This window comes from Carcharodon carcharias, chromosome 30 (assembly GCF_017639515.1).
Source record: "Carcharodon carcharias isolate sCarCar2 chromosome 30, sCarCar2.pri, whole genome shotgun sequence".
Classification (NCBI taxonomy): domain Eukaryota; kingdom Metazoa; phylum Chordata; class Chondrichthyes; order Lamniformes; family Lamnidae; genus Carcharodon; species Carcharodon carcharias.
In genome coordinates this window covers 16107262-16127725 of record NC_054496.1, presented here as the reverse complement: position 1 = coordinate 16127725, position 20464 = coordinate 16107262, and the positions used below count along the sequence as shown (strand labels likewise).

The following is a 20464-nucleotide window of genomic DNA, read 5'->3' as shown; positions in this document are numbered from 1 at the left end:
ATTGATGAAAAGATTAGAAGGGAAATTGGGAAGAAAATCTTTCAGCCAGTTGGTGCTGGAGGTCTGGAACTCACTGCCTGAAATGATGGCAGAGGCAGAAGCCCTCATCGCATTTTAAAAAATACTTGGATACGCACTTTAGGTGGCCTGCAGGGCTACAGACCTAGTGTTGGAAAGTGGATTAGGCTGGATAGCTCTTTCTTGGCTGACACAGACATGATGGGCTGAATGGCCTCCTTCAGTGCCATAAATTTATCTAAATTAGGGACAGAACATTATATTGATTCAGATCAATTTGCAACTGGCGCAATGAGTGTGAATGGGCTTTCATAACTCAGGTGCCCTTTTGGAAAAAGCCCTAGGTGTGAAATAATAATTCGGAGCAAATATAGTGAAAAATTTACAGCAAACTATTGATGAGAGATAAAAATGTACTCTCATGTATTCCCACTAAATAACAGACACACTTTGAAGGCAGTTCAGAGGAGGTTTACTAGACTGATATCTGGAATGAGTGGGTTGTCTTACGAGGAAAGGATGTTCAGACTGGGCTTGTTTCCACTGGAGTTTAGAAAAGTTAGGGGTGACTTGATTGAAGTATATAAGATCCTGAACGGTATTGACAAGATGGGACGTGGAAAGGATGTTTCCTCTTGTGGGTGAGTCCAGGACTAGGGGGCACTGTTTTAAAATTAGGGGTTGCCCTTTAAGGACAGAGATGAGGAGAAATTTTTTTCCCTCAGAGGGTTGTGCGATTTTGGAACACTCTGCCTCCAGAGGCGGGGTCACTGAATGTTTTTAAGGTGGAGGTAGATAGATTCTTGAAAGGCAAGGGAATCAAAGGTTATTGGAGGTAGGTTGGAATGTGGAACTCGAAACACAAACATATCAGCCATGATATTATTGAATGGTGGAGCTGGCTCGAGGGGCCGAATGGTCTACTTCTGCTCCTATTTCTTATGTTCGTATACAGGAAAGTCCTTGTAGCATAAAGACTTTATTTAGAATATTCACTTTTGTGCAAAAAAAAAACTAACTGATATAATTCCTTGATCAAGCAAATTAGTCCGATTATCATTATCATTGCTAAGTTCCCCCACGATCAACATCCTGGGGAAATTGACCAGAAACTGAACTGGACTATCCATATAAATACTCTGGCTACAAAAGATCAGAGCTGGGAATTCTGCAGCAAGTAACTCACTTTCTGACTCCCCAAAGCCTATCCACCATCTACAAGGCACAAGGAATCTGACAAAACACTCTCCACTTGCCTGGATGAGTGCAGCTCCAACAACACTCAGCAGCATCCAGGACAAAGCAACCCTCTTGACTGGCACCCCATTCACCACCTTAAATATTCATTCCCTCCACTACTGATGCACAGTGGCAGCAGTGTGTACCATCTACAAGAAATGCTGCAGCAACTCACCAAGGCTCCTTCAACAGCACTTGCCAAACCCATGACCTCTACCACCTAGAAGGACAAGGGCAGCAGATGCATGGGAAAACCACCACCTGCAGGTTCCCCTCCAAGTCACTCACCAGCCTGACTTGGAAATATATCACCGTTCCTTCACTGTCACTGGGTCAAGATCCTGGAACTCCCTCCCTAACAGCACTGTGGGTGTACCTACACCACATGGACTGCAGCGATTCAAGAAGGCAGCTCACCACCACCTTCTCAAGGGCAATTAGGGTCAGGCAATAAATGGTGGCCCAGCCAGCGAAGCCCACAACCCGTGAAAGAATAAATGAAATAAAAAGAATAATATTCAATTATCTGTAATATTTGCAAATTAGGTAGGAATTCAATTATTTATTCATGAACTCTCCTCAGCCTAAATTTGCGAATGAACAAGGGATGTAGTGACCCTGTAGATAATGGGTTTAACTGCCGTCTATCTGAGCAAGTCTATATTAGCTGGGGAAGGAACCAGAGAGGAAATGAGAACTTTTAATTGTATTTACACAAACTGCAATGATCTGGAATGCACTGCCAGAAAATTGCTGGAAGCAGATTAAATAATTTTCAGAAGGGAATTGGATATTTATTGAAAAGACTTGCTACAACTGCACAGGGCATTGGTGAGACTCCGCCTAGAGTACTGCATGTACTTTAGTTTCGGTCTCCTTACTTAATTGGGGGATATACTTGCACTGGAGCCAGTTCAGAGAATGTTCACCAGGTTGATTCTTGGGATGAAGGGATTGTCTTCTGAAGAAAGGCCCAGCCTGCTCAGCCTACACTCATTAGAGTTTAGAAGAATGAGAGGTGGTCTTATTGAAATAATAAGATTCTGAAGGGCCTTGGACAGGGTAGATGCTGAGAGGATGTCTCCCCTCTTGGGGGAATCTAGAACTAGAAGGCACAGGCTGGGATTTTCGTGCCCAATGGTGTCGGGCGCGTTCGGTGGCATAAGCGGACAATATGGCAAAAATCGGTTTCACTTCACCGTGCAACCAGCTTGCGATCGTTGATGGTGGGCCACGTTCCCCACCATTGGACATTGGGAGCCCCATTGCAATACATTAGCATATCATTATAATGCCAGCCCGCGGGGCTCATCAACCACCCCTCCAGGATCGTCCGCCCACGTCGGCTGGAAAACACGCCGACATGTTTCACAACAGCATGCATAAGCTGTGCACTTGGTCGGCTACACTTCACTCGGGACTTCGAGGTCTGTTTGCCCACCTTGCTTCGGTCAGCACTCGCAGTCATCAGCGCCAGGCTTCACAGGCAGCACCACATCACTTTTAAGGGGGGCTCACAGGCAGGTCCCTACCCACCAGATCAGCCAGTGGGTGGCTTTTCACCAGCTGCAGGACTGGGGCTTGTTTGGAGATGGAAGAGAAGTGGCCTCAGGCAAGGGAAGAGGCTGCAGAACGAGAGCTGTACTGGGGAAGGGAGGGTATCCCAGGGGGTGTGTGTGGGGGACACATGTTGATCTGTGTAAGTGGCCTCAATATGGTGAGGGCTGAGGAGGCAGTCTCCAGAGGAGATGAGGCCGTCTCCAGAGGAGATGAGGCCAGGTGGACATGTGAGGGTTTGTGTGTGAGAGTGAGTGGTGATGTCCCTTGAGCTGGCAGTGAGTGAGATGCCAGTGAATATGTGATGGGCTTGTGAGTGTGTGAGTTTAGAGTGAGGAGATGGTTGCCTTACCCTGGTGGCACGGATGAGATCATTCATCCTCTACCTGCACTGGATGGCCAACCTCTTCCGTGCAGCATTGGCACTGACCACCTCTGCCATTGCCTACCAAGCCGGAGTGGTAATGTTGCTACTGTCCCTCCTGCAGCCAGAGCGGGGGTAGAGGACATCACAGCAGGCCTCAGCCCGTTGATGGCGGGCTGTGTTCCTCGCCAAAAGGCGCTCAAGGGCTGCAGTATTCTTGCCTTTTGGGGCCACGTCTTCTTTGCTGAAGTCCTGGGCTGGAAGTACTGAGCATGGCTGTACTTTAATTGTGGTGGCCTGGCGTGATGAAGCGATGAGGTGACAGCATGGCAGGCGAATTGGAGCCCGCCTGCTATGGAAGCGGCGTGCATCCTGGGTATGCGTAACTAACGCGGTGAGTTTGGAATGATATGGCGTGAAAAGCCACCATTGCGGCCGGCTACGTTTTCTTGCCGCTACCGCACATGGTGCAAATCTGGGATGATTCCGCCCACAGTTCCAAAATAAGGGGTCCCTAATCATCATTTCTAAGGATTAGAGTCGCTAATCTTTGCAAATTCTCTTCCCCAGAGAGAAGTGAGGCTGGGCCATGGAATATAATCAAGACTACATTACATTTTTGATCTACAAGAGAGTCGAGGGTTACGGGGAACAGGCAGGAAAGTGGAGTTAAGGCCACAGTCAGATCAGCCATGATCTTATTTTTTTTCCTTTATTCTTACATGGGATGTGGATGTCACTGGCAAGGCCAGCATTTACTGCCCATTCCTAACTGTCCTTGGCTTGCCAGGCTAGCTCAGAGAAAAAGAGCCAACCCCATTGTAGTTACAGAAGGCCACACCAGGTAAGGATGGCATTAGTAAACCAGATGGGTCTTTATGAGAATCCTTGATAGTTTCATGGTCACCATTACTGAGGCTAGCTTTATATTCCAGATTTATTAATTGAATTTAATTTCTACCAGCTGCCCCATAGTGGGATCTGAACTCAAGTACCCAGGGCATGAGACTGGGCCTCTGGATTAGATTCCAGGTACTGAATGGTGCAGGCAGATTTGAGGGGCCACATGACCTACTCCTTCTTATGTTCTTATGAAAATGACGAATCTGGAGGGCTACAGGGAAAGAGCGGAGGAGTGTGAATAATTGGATAGCTCTTTCATAGAGCTGGCACTGGTATGATGGGCTGAGTGGCCTCCTTTAGTATTGTACGATTCTCACTGGCCTCAATACTCTGAATTGTAAAAGGCGGAAAGTCAGCTCAGGTTCCTGATGGCAATAACATCCTGGAAAGCATGGGTATCAAGTATGGACAAGACTCGAGGTCCTGTGATATTTACCTGTCAACACTGACACAATGGGGTCCTGGCTGAAGAAAGGCTGAACCGACGAGACATCAACACCTTGCCAGGGTCAGTGCAACTGTCAACCAGCAGGGGTCAGTGAGAGCAAAGGGGGGGTGAAAATAAATTAAATTAAATTAAATAAAAACAAGAAAAAAAATGCAAAGTAAAAGTAACTTTACCTTCCTCAGTTTGCCCCATTTCTGCTGTCGTCTCCATCTTGGCTGCAATCATGCTCTCCTCAAACTGCGCATAGCTATCAAACACTTGAGTGAAATCTCGAACTGTCATCACTGTTTGAATCGCCTCTTCATACACGTCTCTGGCCTACAAGAAATCGCAGAGGTAGCTCTTTTGTTTGCCCATTGAAAATCAGAACGGTGCAAACCAATGAGAGAGAAGGAGAGCGCGAGAGTATATACACCAGAATAAAGGTGAAGGCATAGGTATGTGCACATGTACCTATGATTAAGGCAAAGGGATGGGTACGTATGTACACCCAGGATAAGGGTGAACAGATGGGGTGCACATGTGCATAACAAGGGGCCTGTAAAGACTCCAACCGATCACAATAGGTAGTACAGGGATAATCCTCCAATAACAAGAACACTCCACTTTTGGACACGTATAGACATGGAAAAAGTGCAGCACAGATTTATTCAATGGATGTCCATTCAGAACCCACTTGCTGACTAAGATGGGACAGCTTGGGTCAAAATGGGAGCATCACCAAGTTGAGATCTCAACTTTGGTGGTGCCACTGACGATGTTATGTGACGTGCCAGTCTGTCCTCAATATTCCTTCAAAGTGTTAAAAGCTCGAATTCTGATTCATCCTATTTACTATCTTGTTTGAAAAGTAAGCACTGCCCAGGAAACCGCAAGAAGAATAAGCAAACCTAACAATGAGAAGGATCATTAATCTAGAGGCTTCACTGCTAACTATGCATAAAGCAACAGTAGAACCAGGGACTGGGGCCACTGATAGAGGACTCCTAGCCAACACTAATGATGATGGGTACTGTCTCCGTTTCACAACTGTTGCGCAATTGTCACGCCAGTTTAAAAACCATCCGTAAAGATCGAACAGGCAGTGGATCTTTTCTCCAGAAAAGAAATGGCTGAGGGCTGACCTGATAAAAAGTCTTTAAGATTATGAAGGGGCTTGATAGAATAAACATGGAAAAGATGTGGGAAGAGTCCAAAACTAGGGGCCACAAATATGTTGAATTTATTATTCTTTATCTTAAAGAATGGAGGCCTGGTGGTGCAGTGGGTAGAATCCCTGCCTCTGCGTCAGAAGCTCTAGCTTTGAGTCCCACTCCAGGACTTGATGGCCAAGGAGGGTGCGTTCATAGCATGGCCAAACAGGTTGAGTAGCAACTTGTAAAATCCTTCCAACACACGCCAATGGCGGGCGGTAAGAGCGGGAGAGATTCCTGATCAGCCTGTGACATCGGATGTGACATCGGAGCCTCTACCATCACTGTCCATAGCTTCAGACTACAACACACACATAAAAGTGCATGTTGCCACGGCAACTCAGGACTCCTTGAAGAGGGGGTTGAGGGGGGCGGAATTGGCTCAGATGGCTAGATGGCCGGTGAGGGTCAGATTGGTGCCAGCAGCACGGGACTTGATCCTGGTTCAGGCTGGGGTGGACGCGAGACGTGCTTCTCTGTTCTACCCATGGTGGAGATCACGGCACTGTGGGTTAAACCTGCCTTCGGGCCATTGACGGAACATGAAGAAGATCTTAAAGAATACTGGAGAAACCTCTTTCCCCAGGGCAAAATTCTATGGATACTGGAAATCGGAAATAAAAACAAAAAATATTCAAAATACTCAGCAGGTTAGGCAGCATCTGTGCAGACAGGAGCGCAGCCCTGAAACACTAACTCCACTCTGCTCTCCACAGATGTTGCCAGGCTGCTGAGTATTTCCAGCATTTTCTGTTTTTATTTCTTTATACAGAGTGGTTCAAATGTGGAACTTGATACTAGGGGTAGTAGCTAAGGATAGATGCCTATAAAGGGAAGTAAGATAAGTATGACAGAGAAAGGAACAGAAGGATAAGCTGACGGGTTTGATTAATTAGGGTGGGAGGAGGCTTGTCCGGAGTGTAAACACTAGTACGGATTAGTTGGGCTGAATGGCCTGTGACAGTGCTACGATTTGTGTAATACTATGTTACAGGTTCCCCGGGAGTATAATTTTCATTTTAATTGTGATAGTGTCAATGCTCTTAACTCCAGGATTTAAGTAACAAGGTAACTTGGGCTAGTCAGCTTTCCATCATAGTTTACAATCACCCGCCTGGTTGGTAATTGTAGCTCCTCATGAGTGTCCAATGACACTACCAATGACTTACAAAACAAAAGTTTTAGATCTGAAAACACGCAAAACAAAAAAGATCAAAAAGCAATTGCAAAGTGTTTTTTTTTAACATTGAATTTTTTTGCTGAGAATGATTAGAATCAGAAATGTTTTATCATTAGTGGAGTTTCTTGTTCAGTTCGGAGCCCATACCTTTTCAAAATGACCACTTCTAATGTAATAATCAGCTAAGGAACACCAGAGCTTCCCTAGTTGGTCCGTGAAGCGGGTCAGACCACCCCGGATAATGGCCCCAACGTTCAGGGACTTCACCTGATCTGGGTTTGTAGAAATGAGGTGGCAGAGCTCGTGCCACAGCTGTGGAAAAACAAAGAATTTTTTCAACGCTTTGTTCTTAAGTACAGAAAATTAGAATTTGCTTCTGTCCTCACCCAACATTGCATTCTTCATAATCTGCGAGTCACAAGGCAGGGAGAAGAGGAGAGAGAGAGGGGTTGGGCGGGGGTGTGGCTGGGGGAGGAGGGGGGGGGAGAAAGGGTGGGGAGGGGGAGCGAGGAGGGGGGTGGAGGTATGAGTGGAGAGAGGGAGGAATGGAGAGAGATGGGGGAGGGGGCAGAGGGAGGGACCCAATTTAGTAATTGTTCAATGTGTGGAGAGATCCTGATCAGTCTTTCATTGTGAACCATGTGCATGCTTGCACCATTACAAGAAGTGCACAAACATTAATTTCAAACATTACTCTCCACAAATAGCAATGGGAAATCGATAATTAAAAACGGTTCAGGCTAGCAGGTCACAAAACTATCAGCTCCACAATGGGATCAATGAACTGAAGGTCGGAGAAGCAGAACAGAACTAGAAAGAAAATACAATGAAGGAAACAGAAGTATCCTGATGCCTTATTGGATACATGCGTGATTGAATGATGCTGAGCAACACTGGTAAAGAAATTTCAGCTTCAATTTCTCATTGTACACGGTTAGCTCATTTTGCCCAGCGTATTGGTGGGTTGAGGGAGTTAAGGATCAGGGTGTGGGTTATCACCCTGGCTTTCATTATTGACAGCTGTCCAAATAACCTCCTAGTGGAAAGTACACAAGTAAACAGAGGGTCAGAGCTCAGCTGTGAGCTCTGGTGTGTAACCTTTTAAAATATAATGTCTCAATTCACATGACAAACGCTTACTTGATGGAGGTACTGAAGGGTCGCTGGTGCCTAAAAGACTAGTAAGATTCAGTGCCTTCAGAAGGCGGGGTTGAGAATTTAATCAAATGTTAGGTCATGCAGTGAAATTTCCATTATCTGCCTTGGTGGAGACAAAAGTGCCCTCCTATCCCAGAAAACAAAATGGCAGACAATCGTGAAACACCAAAATTTGGACATATTCCTACAATACAAAGGAATTATTTTCCATTTTAGCACTGCAGCAAACCATTTTCTTGGTGTACCTGGCATTATAAAGGAGCAATAATGTGGATGCATTCCTGAAGAGACATGCTGTCAAAGCTTTTCCTTTTGCACTAATCAGGGCAGATGCAAAAATGCCAAATTTCAGGGGGAAATTTATGCTGGAAGCTACATATACTCATAGGCATGGACCTGTCCACTGCAGGCAAAAGGAAAATGTCCAGGCATGGCGCCTTTTCTGAATTAACCAGAAATGTGGAGGGGTAATAGTTCCCTGGTGCATTTTCCATGGCAATGCCTCAACCAATCAGTCGACTTGCCAGCCAATCAGCACTCCTTTTTTCAATCAGTATAAATTTGTTGCTCCCTTTGAAATTTGGCATTCTTGTGTTCGTCCTGATGAGTGCAAGATGAAAAGCATCGACAGCATGTCTCTTTTTTCAGCAACTCAAGTTCTGTACTACCAAGCAGCTAGATAATTGGCTAGACTAAAAACTGGCTTACTTGATAGTTTGATTTTCCTTCTTTTGAGACAAATGATTCATCGTTGACGATGGCAGCGAGCCGGACAGCAGCTTCGTCCAGACGATCGATGGAGTGGAGATACTCAATGTATTCCTCAGCGTTTTCAGGAGACAGCTGTGAATATTGAAGGATTTTGAATAATATCAAGGAATTGTATTCATTCAGGAATGAAGTTTCCTTACCAAGGAGCATACAGGCTGCCAATTTACACTTGGGTTATTGAAAAAGACGCAATAAAGCCTGTTGCTGGCAAGTGAATGACTACAGTTGGCCTACCCTCTTGTTGAGAAGTCAACTTTAGCTTCACGTATTCCCTAATAGTGAGATCAAAAACTTACAATATGGGACAGTGAAAAACTATATAGCCATGATCTGTCAATCTGAAGGACAGCATCTGTGCCAACATTTGCCAGTGATTCAACTTTGCTAGCACAGCAAACACAGCTAATCAAATCTATTCCTTCCTCCCCATGGAGAGTTTAAGGGTTGTTGAACAAGGGGAATTTCAAGTTCTGTCGAAGGGTCATGAGGACTCGAAACGTCAACTCTTTTCTTCTCCGCTGATGCTGCCAGACCTGCTGAGTTTTTCCAGGTAATTCTGTTTTTGTTTTGGAATTTCATAGATATGGCCCTAGATTATAGGAAACTCTACAAAGCATTTTTGGATCTCTGCAGCTCTCCGTTTGTAAGCATGTACAAATCCGTATCTTGCTGCATTTCAGTGAATGCGTGGGAACAAAAGAAATCTGAACAGGAGTATGCCATACGCCACCCTGCCACAAGCCTGCACTGCCAATCAACATCAACATCAAATCAAGACATCCGTCATTGGGAAAATGTTAGAATCTATTATAAAAGATGTAATAGCAGAGCATTTAGAAATACATAACATAATCAAGCAGAGTGAGCATGGCTTCAAGAAGGGGAAAACATGCCTGACAAATTTATTATAATTCTATGAGGAGGCAACAAGCAGGATAGATAAAGGGGAACCAGTAGATGTAATACATTTAGATTTCCAAAAGGCATTCGATAAGGTACTGCACATAAGGCTACTTAATAAGATAGGAGCCCATGGTGTTAGGGATAATATGTTAGCATGGATAGAGGATTGGCTAACTAATTGAAGACAGAGAGTCAAGATAAGGGGACATTTTCAGGATGGCAACCTGTAACTAGTGGACTGCTACAGGGATCAGTGCTGGGGCCACAATTATTTACAATATATATATTAATGACGTGGATGAAGGAAATTAACATATTATTGCCAAGTTTGCAGAGGACATAAAAATAGGTGGGAAGGCAAGTGGTAAGGATGACACAAAGGGTCTACAGAGGGATATAGACAGGTTAAGGGAGTAGGCAAAAACTTGACAGATGGAATATAATGTGGGAAAATGTGAGGTTATGCACTTTGGCATGAAGAAGAGGATCTGAATATTATTTAAATGGAGAAAGACTGCAGAAAGCTGCAGCACAGAGAGATTTGGATGAATCACAAAAAGCTAGCATACAAGTTACGCAAGTAGTAGGGAAGGCAAATTAAATGTTGGCCTTTATTTCAAAGGAAATGGAGTACTAAAAAAAAAGGTCTTACTAAAACTATATAGTGCACTAGTGAGACCACACCTAAAATACTGTGAACAGTTTTGGTCCCTTTATCTAAGGAAAGATATACTGGCATTGGAGGCAGCCCAGAGAAGGTTCACTAGGTTGATCCAGGGTATGGAGGGATTTTCTTATGAGAGGTTGAATAGGTTGGGCCTGAGTTCATTGGACTTTAGAAGAATGAGAGGCGACCTTACTGAAACATATAAGATTTTTAAGGGGTTTGACAGGGTAGGTGATGAAACGTTATTTCCCCTTGTGGGAAAGGCTAGGACCAGAAGGCATAATCTCAGAGTAAGGGGTCACCCACTTAATACAGAGATAAGGAGGAATTTCTTCTCCCAGAGGGTAGTGAATGTGAGGAATTCTTTACTGCAGAGGGCTGTAGGGTCTGGGCTGTTAAGTATGTTCAAGGCTGAGATAGACAGATTTTCAATCAGTAAAGGAATCAAGGGTTATGGGGAAAACACAGGAAAGTGGAATTGAAGGCTAACAGATCAGTAATGATTGAATGGCAGAGCAGACTCGATGGGCCGAATGTCCCACTTCTGCTCCTATGTTTTATGGTCTTATGGGCTGATCTTCTGCCTCAACTCCACTTTCCCATCTGATCCTTATAAACATAGGTTTCCTTCGAGTTCAAAGACCCAATAACCTCAACCTGGAATGTACTGAATATCCATGATTCTCTGGTGTAGAGATTCCGAAGGTTCACGACCCTCTGAGAGAAGAAATTTCCCCTCAGTCCAGAATAACCAGCTCTTCATCCTGAGACTATGGTTCCTAGCTCCAGACTCTCCAGCCAGAGCAGATGGTTTCTCAGCATTTACCCTGTCAAATCCTCTAAGAATTTTACATGTTTCAATAAGGTTATCTCTCCTTCCAAACGCCAGAGCTCATTCTACTCAATGTCTTAATCATTCACGTCCTCCACTGCTGACCACCAGACAGAATGTATTCTCCACAAGGCTGCACTGCCAAGGTTTCTTTAACAGCATCTCCCAAACCCATGGTCTCCATCTACTAGAAGGAACAAGGGTAGCAGGTATGTGGCAATACCATCACCTGCAAGCTCGCCTCCAAGTCACACATCATTCTGATTTGGAAATTAATTGTTGTTCCTTCATTGTCAGAGTCAAAATTGTGGAACACTTCCCCAATAGCACCGTGGAAGCACCTTCACCACACGGGCTAGAGCAGCTCAAGAAAGCATACCGCCACATTCTCAAGAGCATCCAGGGTGGGCAATAAACGTAGCCTTGCTGGAGTCTCCCACATCCCAAGATTTGTCTTTTATTCATTCATGGGATATGGGCATCGCTGGCTAGGCCAACATTGACTGCCCATCCCTAATTGCCTTTGAGAAGGTAATGGTGAGCCACCTTCTTGAACCAGAGTCTGTACCTATGGTATAGATACACAATGCTGTTAAGAAGGGAGTTCCAGGATTCTGACCGAGCGACAGTGAAGGAATGGCGATATAGTTCCAAGTCAGGATGGTGAGTGGCTTGGAGGGGAACTTACAGATAGTGGCTTTTCCATGCATCTGCTGCCCTTGTCCTTCTAGGTGATAGGGGTCATGGATTTGGAAGCTGTTGTCGAAGGATCCTAAGTGAGCCCCTGCAGTGCATGTTGTAGATGGTACACACTGCTGCCACTGTACGTCGGTGGTGGATGGAGTGAATGTTGAAGGTGGTGGTTGGGGTGCCAATCAGGCAGGCTGCTTTGTCCTGGATGGTGTCAAGTTTCTTGAGTGTTGTGGGAGCTGCACTCTTCCAGGCAATTAGAGAGTATTCCATCACACTTATGACTTGTGCCTTGTAGATAGTGGACTGACTTTGGGGAATCAGGTGAGTTACTTGTTGCAGAATTCCCATCCTCTGACCTGTTCTTGTAGCCACAGTATTTATATGGTTGGTCCAAATAATCAAATAACAAAAGATCAACTAGTAAGCACTCTTCCATAGACTGCTTTAACCAGCGATTCTGAAGATCAACTAGAAAAGGATCAACTGTTCCAATAAAACACCCGAGCAGAGGCAAACAGAAATGCCACGTTTACTCTCGTACCTTCAGGTAGCGCCTGTAGACTCGGATTGCAGTCTCTGACAGCGGAAACAGGCGGACGAACTTCAGGTACATGGGCCAAATGCGATAATGCTGGGTGACAGGGAGGGCCCGAAGGGCCCTGTCAAAGGTGCGGCGAGTTCTCGTTATCTTACACTGGTCAACCTGGAACTGACAGTAGTCCAGCCAAATACGCGGCATCTGAAAATTTTAAAAGAAAGTATTGATTGTTTTATTTTGCCCTCCTCCTTGCCCTGAAGTTGCTAACTCATTCTAGTATAGTCAGTCGTCTGTCTTCATTGTATTTAGTTGAATGCAAGTGATAGGCATTAAATGGGTTTCACTTGTGCCCTAAAAGATAAGAGCAGGTTGAAACAATGTTTGTTGGGTTAGGAGGTGCATGTCTGCAATGTGGATTCTGTAAATACATGCTTTTAAAACCCTGTAAAAATTGGCTCAGGTTCTGTCCTGCACCATCTGACTTTCTGGAGGGCCCCTCTTCCACTAACATCTCACACCGGTAGCCAAATTTGGACAAGGACAAAACTATTCAATCGTGGGGACACGACACTGAAGCTCAGTCCTGTATTCAATTGGGAAATACACATATTGACAATTAGTCAGTGAGAATCCAAGCTTAATCTCTGCCACCACCATAGCTCAAGGGCACTAAGGCCAATTAGTATCTCTGTGACTGACATCAGCTAATTGAGCACAATCCACTCCAAAGAACTGATGCTTCAACCCTTTGGGGGTTGTTTATGGATCAGTATAACACAAGTTGGTGTCTTTGTACGCAACGCCATTGGGAAACCTTCACCATATTTCTAAACTCATCAAACCCACTATAAAACAGGTTCAGGTCATAGTGTCATATTGGTGTGACGTATCAAGTCTATAGGTAACGAGAGAGTGAAGGAGGATTTCGGTGGAATTTGGAGTGAGACAGCAGAAATGGAGATGGAGGAAAGCAATATTAGTGATGGACTGAATATGGCGTTTAAACCTCAACTGGAAAGGATCCCCATCAGTTTGAGATATTGTTTATAAGGAGCTGCCTACACCTCATCTACATTATAGTTTCACTTATTATTGATAGTGGTTTGCTGATAAATGATTAAAACAACAGATTTCATTTTTGGAGGTGCGGGCAGTGGGTAGGGGTGCAGGGAGGAAGAATAGTGCTAGTATTTATGCATTCACAAGTTGTGGGCATTGCTTGCAAGGCCAGCATTTACTGCCCATTGCCAAACGCCCTTGAGAAGGTGGTGGTGAGCAGCCTATTTGACAACTGAGTGGCTTGCTAGGCGACTTCAGAGGGAAAGTAAAAATCAACCACATTTCTGTGGGCCTGGAGTCACATGCAGGCCAGACCAGGTAAGGATGGCAAATTTCCTCTCCAAAACGGTATTAGTAAATCATTTGGGCTTTACACACTCACCATTACTGATCCTAACTTTGATTCCAGATTTATTTAATTCACTGAAATTAAATTCCCCTGCTGTCCTATTAGGATCGGAAGTCATGTCACTAGATCACTAGTCCAGGCCTCTGGGTTACTAGGTGTGTAATATCAACACTATGCTCCCTTATCCACTAAGTTAGGGCAAACCAATACACACCTTGTGCATGAAAACCAGGGCTCGCTCATGGCAGTTGTTAACCTCCTCGAACGCAGGGTCTGTGACACATCTCCCCTTCACCTGTTTCCGCCGCTGTTTCAGGTAATTGTACCACAGCTTGTAACTGCGGAAGAATTAGAAGCAGAATTAACATACAAGACTCTATCAGTATACACAAAATCCTTGGGACATGCCAGAAGAAAACGCTAGACTCTAAACAGTTTCTCCCAACTTTCTCTCTTCTCCCCTGTACGTGCTTTCATTGGTTCGGTGGATGTTGACAGATTTTATTTACTATCTTTGTTAATGGTCTAGAGCTAGGAGTCACGCGCACAATGCCTGAATTTGCTGAAAGATACAAAGTTCATGAAGGTGGTTTATTTCAGCGTTGAATGGGATAAGTTAGGAGAGGATTTAAATGTACTTGTGAATTGGGAAAATGTGTAGTAAGTGAAATGCAAAGTGTTTCACATGGGGATGAGAAAACTCCAGGAAGGGACTATTACCTAAGGCGAGAGAAAATAATGTGCATGGAAATAAGTGAGATCTGGTGTCCTGATTGACACCTTGTCTGTCTAGGTTAACCTTTTTAACCCAGGTCTCCTAAGTAAAAGCTTCTGACCAAGTAAATTCCATCACTGTTCTCACACAAACACATATGAGAGCTAGGAGCAGGAGGCCATTCAGCCCATCGAGCCTGCTCTGCTATTCAATAAGATCATGGTCTGGCTGTGGCCTCAACTCCACTTTCCTGTCTGCCCCTCATAACCCTTGACTCCCTTATCAATCAAAAATTGAACTACATTCAATGATCCAGTGTCCACAGCTCTCCAGAGAAGAGAATTCCACAGACTAACGAGAGAAAAAAATTCTTTTCATCTTCATCTTAAACCTTTAATTCATGTCCTCTGGTTCTAGACTTCCTCTCAGCATCAAGTCCCCTCTATCTTATTTTTTTTTGATTCATTCATGGGATGTGGCCGTCGCTGGCTGGGACAGTATTTATTCCTAATCGCCCTTGTCCAGAGGGCATTTAAGAGCCAGCCACATTGCTGTGGATCTGGAGTCACATGTAGGGCCAGATGAGGTAAGGACGGCAGATTTCTTTCCCTAAAGGACACTAGTGAACCAGATGGGTTTTTACAACAGTCGACAATGGTTTCATGCTCATCATTAGACTTTTAATTCCAGATTTTTATTGAATTCAAATTCCACCATCTGCCACGGTGGGATTTGAACCCAGGTCCCCAGAGCATTACCCTGGGTCTCTGAATTACTAGCCCAGCTACAATACCGCTATACCATTGCCGCCATTTGTTATATGTTTCAATAAGGTCATCTCTCATTCTTCTAAACTCCAGTGGGCATAGGCCCAACCTGCTCAACCTTTCCTCATAAAATAATCTCTTCATCCCAGGAATCAGTTGAGTGCACCTTCTCTGAACTGCTTCCAATGCAATTGTATCCTTTCTTTTAAGTAAGGAGGCCAAAACTGTACACAATACTTTAAGAAGGGAGCGAGAGAGAATACTGAGAACTACAGGCCTGTTAGTTTGATGTCAGTAGTCGGGAAAATATTAAAATCTATTATAAGTGGTGTGATAACTGGAAACTTAGAAAATAATGATATGATTGGGCAATCATACTTGACAAACTTGTTGGAGTTTTTTTTGAGGATGTTACTTGTAGCATAGATAAAGGAGAACCAATAGATGTAGTGTATTTAGATTTCCAGAAGGTTTTCAATAAGATCCCACACCAGTTAGTAAACAAAAGTAGAGCATATAGGATTGGGGGTAACATATTGCTATAGCCTGAGAATTGGTTAACAGACAGAAAACAGCGTAGGAATAAATGGGTCATTCTCAAGATGGGAGGCTGTTACTAGTGGGGTACTGCAATTGTCAGAGCTTGGGCCAGAGCTGTTCACAATCTAGAAAAATGATTTGCATGTGGGGGAAAAATGTAATATTTCTAAATTTGCTGATGACACAAAGTGAGTTGTGAGGAGGATGCAAGGAGGCTTCAAGGGGACTCGGACAGGCTAAGTGAATGGGCAAGATCATGACAGATGGATGATAATGTGAATACGTGTGAAGTCATCCACTTTGGTAGAAAAACATAAAGGCAGATTATTTCTTAAATGGTGAGAGGTTGGGGAGTGTTGATGCCCAAAGGGACCTGGGTGTCCTTGTTCATGAGTCACTATAAGCTACCATGCAGGTACAGTAAACAATTGGGAAGGCAAATGGTATGATGGCCTTCATTGCAAAGGAATTTGAGTCCAGGAGTAAAGATGGATTACTGTGAACAGTTTTGGTCTCCTTATCTGAGGAAGGATGCATTTGTCATGGAGGGAGTGCAACAGTGGTTCACCAGACTAATCCCTGGGATAGCAGGATTGTTTTGTGAGGAGAGGTTGAGGAAACTGGGCCTGTATTCTCCGGAGTTTAAAGAATGAGGGGTGATCTCATTAAAACTTACAAAATTCTTGCAGGGCGTGACAGGGTAGATGTGGATAGGATGTTTCCCCTGGCTAGTGAGTTTAGAACCAAGGGACACAGTTTCAGAATAAGGGGCAGGCCACTTAAGACTGAGATGAGGAGGAATTTCTTCACTTAGAGGGTGGTGAGTCTTTGGAATTCTCTGTCCCAGAGGGCGGAGGAGGCTCTATCATTGAGTATGTTCAAGACAGAGATCAATAGATGTCTGGATACTAATGACATCAAGGGCTATGGGGATAGTGGGAAAAAGGGCGTAAGAGGTAGATGATCAGCCATGATCTATTTGAATGGTGCAGCAGCCTCAATGGGCCAAATGGTCTACTGCCGCTCTTATTGCCAATGTTCCTACTCCAGGTGCGGTCTTGCTAAGACTCTGAACAGTTGTAGCAACACTACCCCTACTTTACACTCCTTGGAATAGAGGCCAACATTCCATTTGCTACAATACCATTCAATTTGTCTTCCTGTCTCACCATGGACAATAGAGATGTCAATACTTAATGGGTGTTAGACGAATATGAAATGAGTCTCTTCGACTTTTCATTGTACTGTGATGGCCCCTTCCCTCAAAACACTCAAAAGTTTGAAAGGCCACCACACAGGATGTGTATTGGCCCAAACCTCTACCTTATTAGGGAAACCTATATGGGCTTGTATAGGTATTGGACCTATATGGGTAAGGCAGCAATGCTTGTGCCTACTTTAAAAAGTTACAGCAAAAGCTGTTCGGATGAGAGAAACACCATGAGAGCTACCATCTGAAAGGCCATTGAATCAGCTGCAAGATAATGCAGTCAAGATAAAACAGCTATAAAGAGGGAAAGGGACTCTCTCCCCCCACGCCCCCCCCAACAATCTATTCCAACTTCATGTTCACCTGAGAGCTGACCTGACCATTTTAACGACAGGAAACCTCGCAGCTTACTGAGAATCCTCTGATTTTACCAGACCTCTACTCTAGCTAAAGCATTAACTTAGCTAAGAAACTATAGGCCTGCTATAAAAGAGACTGAAATAATATCAGATGCTAACTGTATTGCTTCTTTCCTCATCTGTATCCAACCTTTGTGTGTATTGTAGTGTGCACGTTTTAAACATCCGAGGCAAGTGTGCGTTGATAACTAATCTTTATTTTTAAAAACACAAAAGCTTGCTGCTGGAAATTATTTTAATTGGGACAAAACATTCAGAGTAAGAACACACAGTAACCTCACACACACAAAAAAAACTTTGATCATGGACAATAAACACATAAACTCTACCTGTGACAGTATGAACTGGCAAATGATCTATCCCCAAAATGCAACCCAATCTTTCTTCTAATGTGGACTGACTTGCAACATTTTCCAATTTTATTTCAGATCCCATTTTTTTCCCCTTTAATTCATTACAATAATAAGGTGGACATAGAAAAGAGGTTTCCCATGTGGGGCAGGGGGCGGTGGAGTCTAAAGCTGGGGGTCATAAACATGAAATAATCACCAATCCATTAAGTAATTCAAGGGTAACTTCTTTACCCAGAGAGTGATTAGAATATGGAACTCACTGCCACAAGGAGTAGTTGAGCGAACAACATAAGGAGAAACTAGATAAACAGGTGATGAAAGGAATAGAACTATACACCGATCGGGTTAAGTTAAGTAAGGTGGAAGGAGGCTCGTACTGAGCATAAACAGTGGCACTGACCAGATGGGTCAAGTGGTCTGGTTCCAAACTATACTTACATGCAAGCACTTTTATTCTAAAAGTGAGATATCTCCCATGATGTTGATCTCAGTTGACATTTGTTCTGGAACCTGCTTGCAATGCTCCCTGGCAAGCTATCTGCACACCTCTGAAGCAACTGCTCCAGTTAGGCAAATCCATCTGATTCTAGTTACGATACTACTGCAGTCAAGGATTACTGGAAATGTCATGTTCCAGGGCAAAGGTTACTTTTCATAAATGTATGACGGACGCATGCAAGATGCAAAACTTTGATCTGTGCAAAAATGACTAATATTTTTGAGTAAGCCAGTAGCTTTTTTCAGCTATCGATCTTAGGAGTCTCAATTCCCCCCCCCGTGTAATCAGAAAACAACACTGCTCCTGAAGGGAACAGTTTTCACAATACCTGCCAGGAAGTTCTTTGAGAGCTCTCTCGTAGATCATGTTCACCACATGTTTGGGCGCAGACTGTTTATACTCAATGTAGCGTATCCAGCATTTAACAGAATAAGGATTGCGAATGATCTCTTCTTCATAAGGCAGATCATCTTCCTCCTGCCAAAGAGATTCAGATAAGTGAACTGAGTGAAGACAAGGTGACACAAGAAAAAGTCACCAGTCAATCAAGCTCTTGGGCAAAGACTATGTACTGGCAATATGTTAAACATCTGTTATGCCAGCGCAAACAACAGCAACTTGGTAAAACAAAGCTAATCTGAGAGTTATTGATTTACCTATGAAAAAGCTCCTTTGAAACTTTCTTTGCAAAACTTTCTAACACCCCTCTAAAAGTAATAGATATTTTGGTGCTTATCGATTAGTGGTGCTCGGAATTATACGTGATATACTCAGTGAGTGTGTTTCCTTTGCGTTGTGTGTAGCAGCCAGGTCCAAACTGTAACTAACTGGTATATAAAAATGTACAATCTTTACACCCCAAAACTACTTAGAGAACACAAGCTGCAAGACTTGGCCTGAACAACCTACACCCAGCTTTATATACATTAGACAAAGGGTGGCCAATGACCTCCTATGCTGTGTATGTGGTAGCTTTTTTTTATTCTTTCACGGGATACAAGCATCCCTAATTGCCCTTGAACTGAACATTTCAGAGGGCATCCACATCATCTCCTTGATGTAGTCACATGAAGGCCAGACTAAAGGACATTAGTGAAACAGACGGGTCTTTATAACAATCGATGAAAGTTTCATGGTCACTATTACTGAGGCTAGCTTTACATCCCAGGTGTTTTTTTTTATTCATTAAATTTATATTCCACCAGCTGCCATGGTGGGATTTGAACCCCTTACCCCCAAATCATTAGTGTGGGTCACTAGTCCAGTGACATTACCACTATACCACCTTCTGCCCCTGTGCTAAGTTTATCCTGATTGTACACTTTAACAGCCCAATGAGGCACCTGAACTGCCATCAGAACTTAAGTTTGCTTAGTAAATTTTTTTCCTTGATGTCCACATCTGCTGGTAGTCATCATTAACTGGACTGCTTACACTCGCAGAATCTAAAGAATGAAGGCCATTGCTCAACATTCGGTGCAGAATTTAAAAAAAGAGCAGTATCTTTATGGCAGTACCTCCATGTAAGTTGAGCACTGCAATCCACAGAGATGATGCATAAACTATGGACAAGAACAATCTGCTTATCACCTCTCAGGACTTCCCAAAGCAAATCCCATTAAACGAGTTACTTTTTGAAGGTCTGGCAGCATTGGCGGAGAAGAAAAGAGTTGATGTTTCGAGTCCTCATGACCCTTCGACAGAACTTGAGTTCGAGTCCAAGAAAGAGTTGAAATATAAGCTGGTTTAACCCAACACCTTAAACCAGTTTATATTTCAACTCTTTCTTGGACTCGAACTCAAGTTCTGTCGAAGGGTCATGAGGACTCAAAACGTCAATTCTTTTCTTCTCCGCCGATGCTGCCAGACCTGCTGAGTTTTTCCAGGTAATTCTGTTTTTGTTTTGGATTTCCAGCATCCGCAGTTTTTTTGTTTTTTACTTTTTGAAGCACAGTCACTAATGTTGCCCTTTGGGTTCAAGCCCCACTTCAGGACTTCAGTGCAAAACGCAAAGCGGACACTCTCATATATTACTGAAGAAGCACTGAGCTGTCGGAGGTGCCATCTTTTGGATGGGATGCCAAACCGA

The 20464-nt window shown here is 43.9% G+C and overlaps 1 protein-coding gene across 1 annotated transcript in view; it reads right to left on the bottom strand.

Annotated features, from left to right (window-relative positions):
- Positions 1 to 20464, bottom strand: part of xab2 (XPA binding protein 2) — a 70256-nt gene that overhangs the window by 49006 nt on the left and 786 nt on the right. Inside the window, exons 2-7 of the mRNA XM_041177430.1 lie at positions 18704 to 18852; positions 14087 to 14210; positions 12468 to 12665; positions 8769 to 8903; positions 7050 to 7214; positions 4703 to 4847 (exon numbers count right to left, since the gene is read on the bottom strand). Coding sequence (XP_041033364.1) covers positions 4703 to 4847; positions 7050 to 7214; positions 8769 to 8903; positions 12468 to 12665; positions 14087 to 14210; positions 18704 to 18852 — 916 coding nt within the window. The remainder of the gene's footprint in view (positions 1 to 4702; positions 4848 to 7049; positions 7215 to 8768; positions 8904 to 12467; positions 12666 to 14086; positions 14211 to 18703; positions 18853 to 20464) is intronic.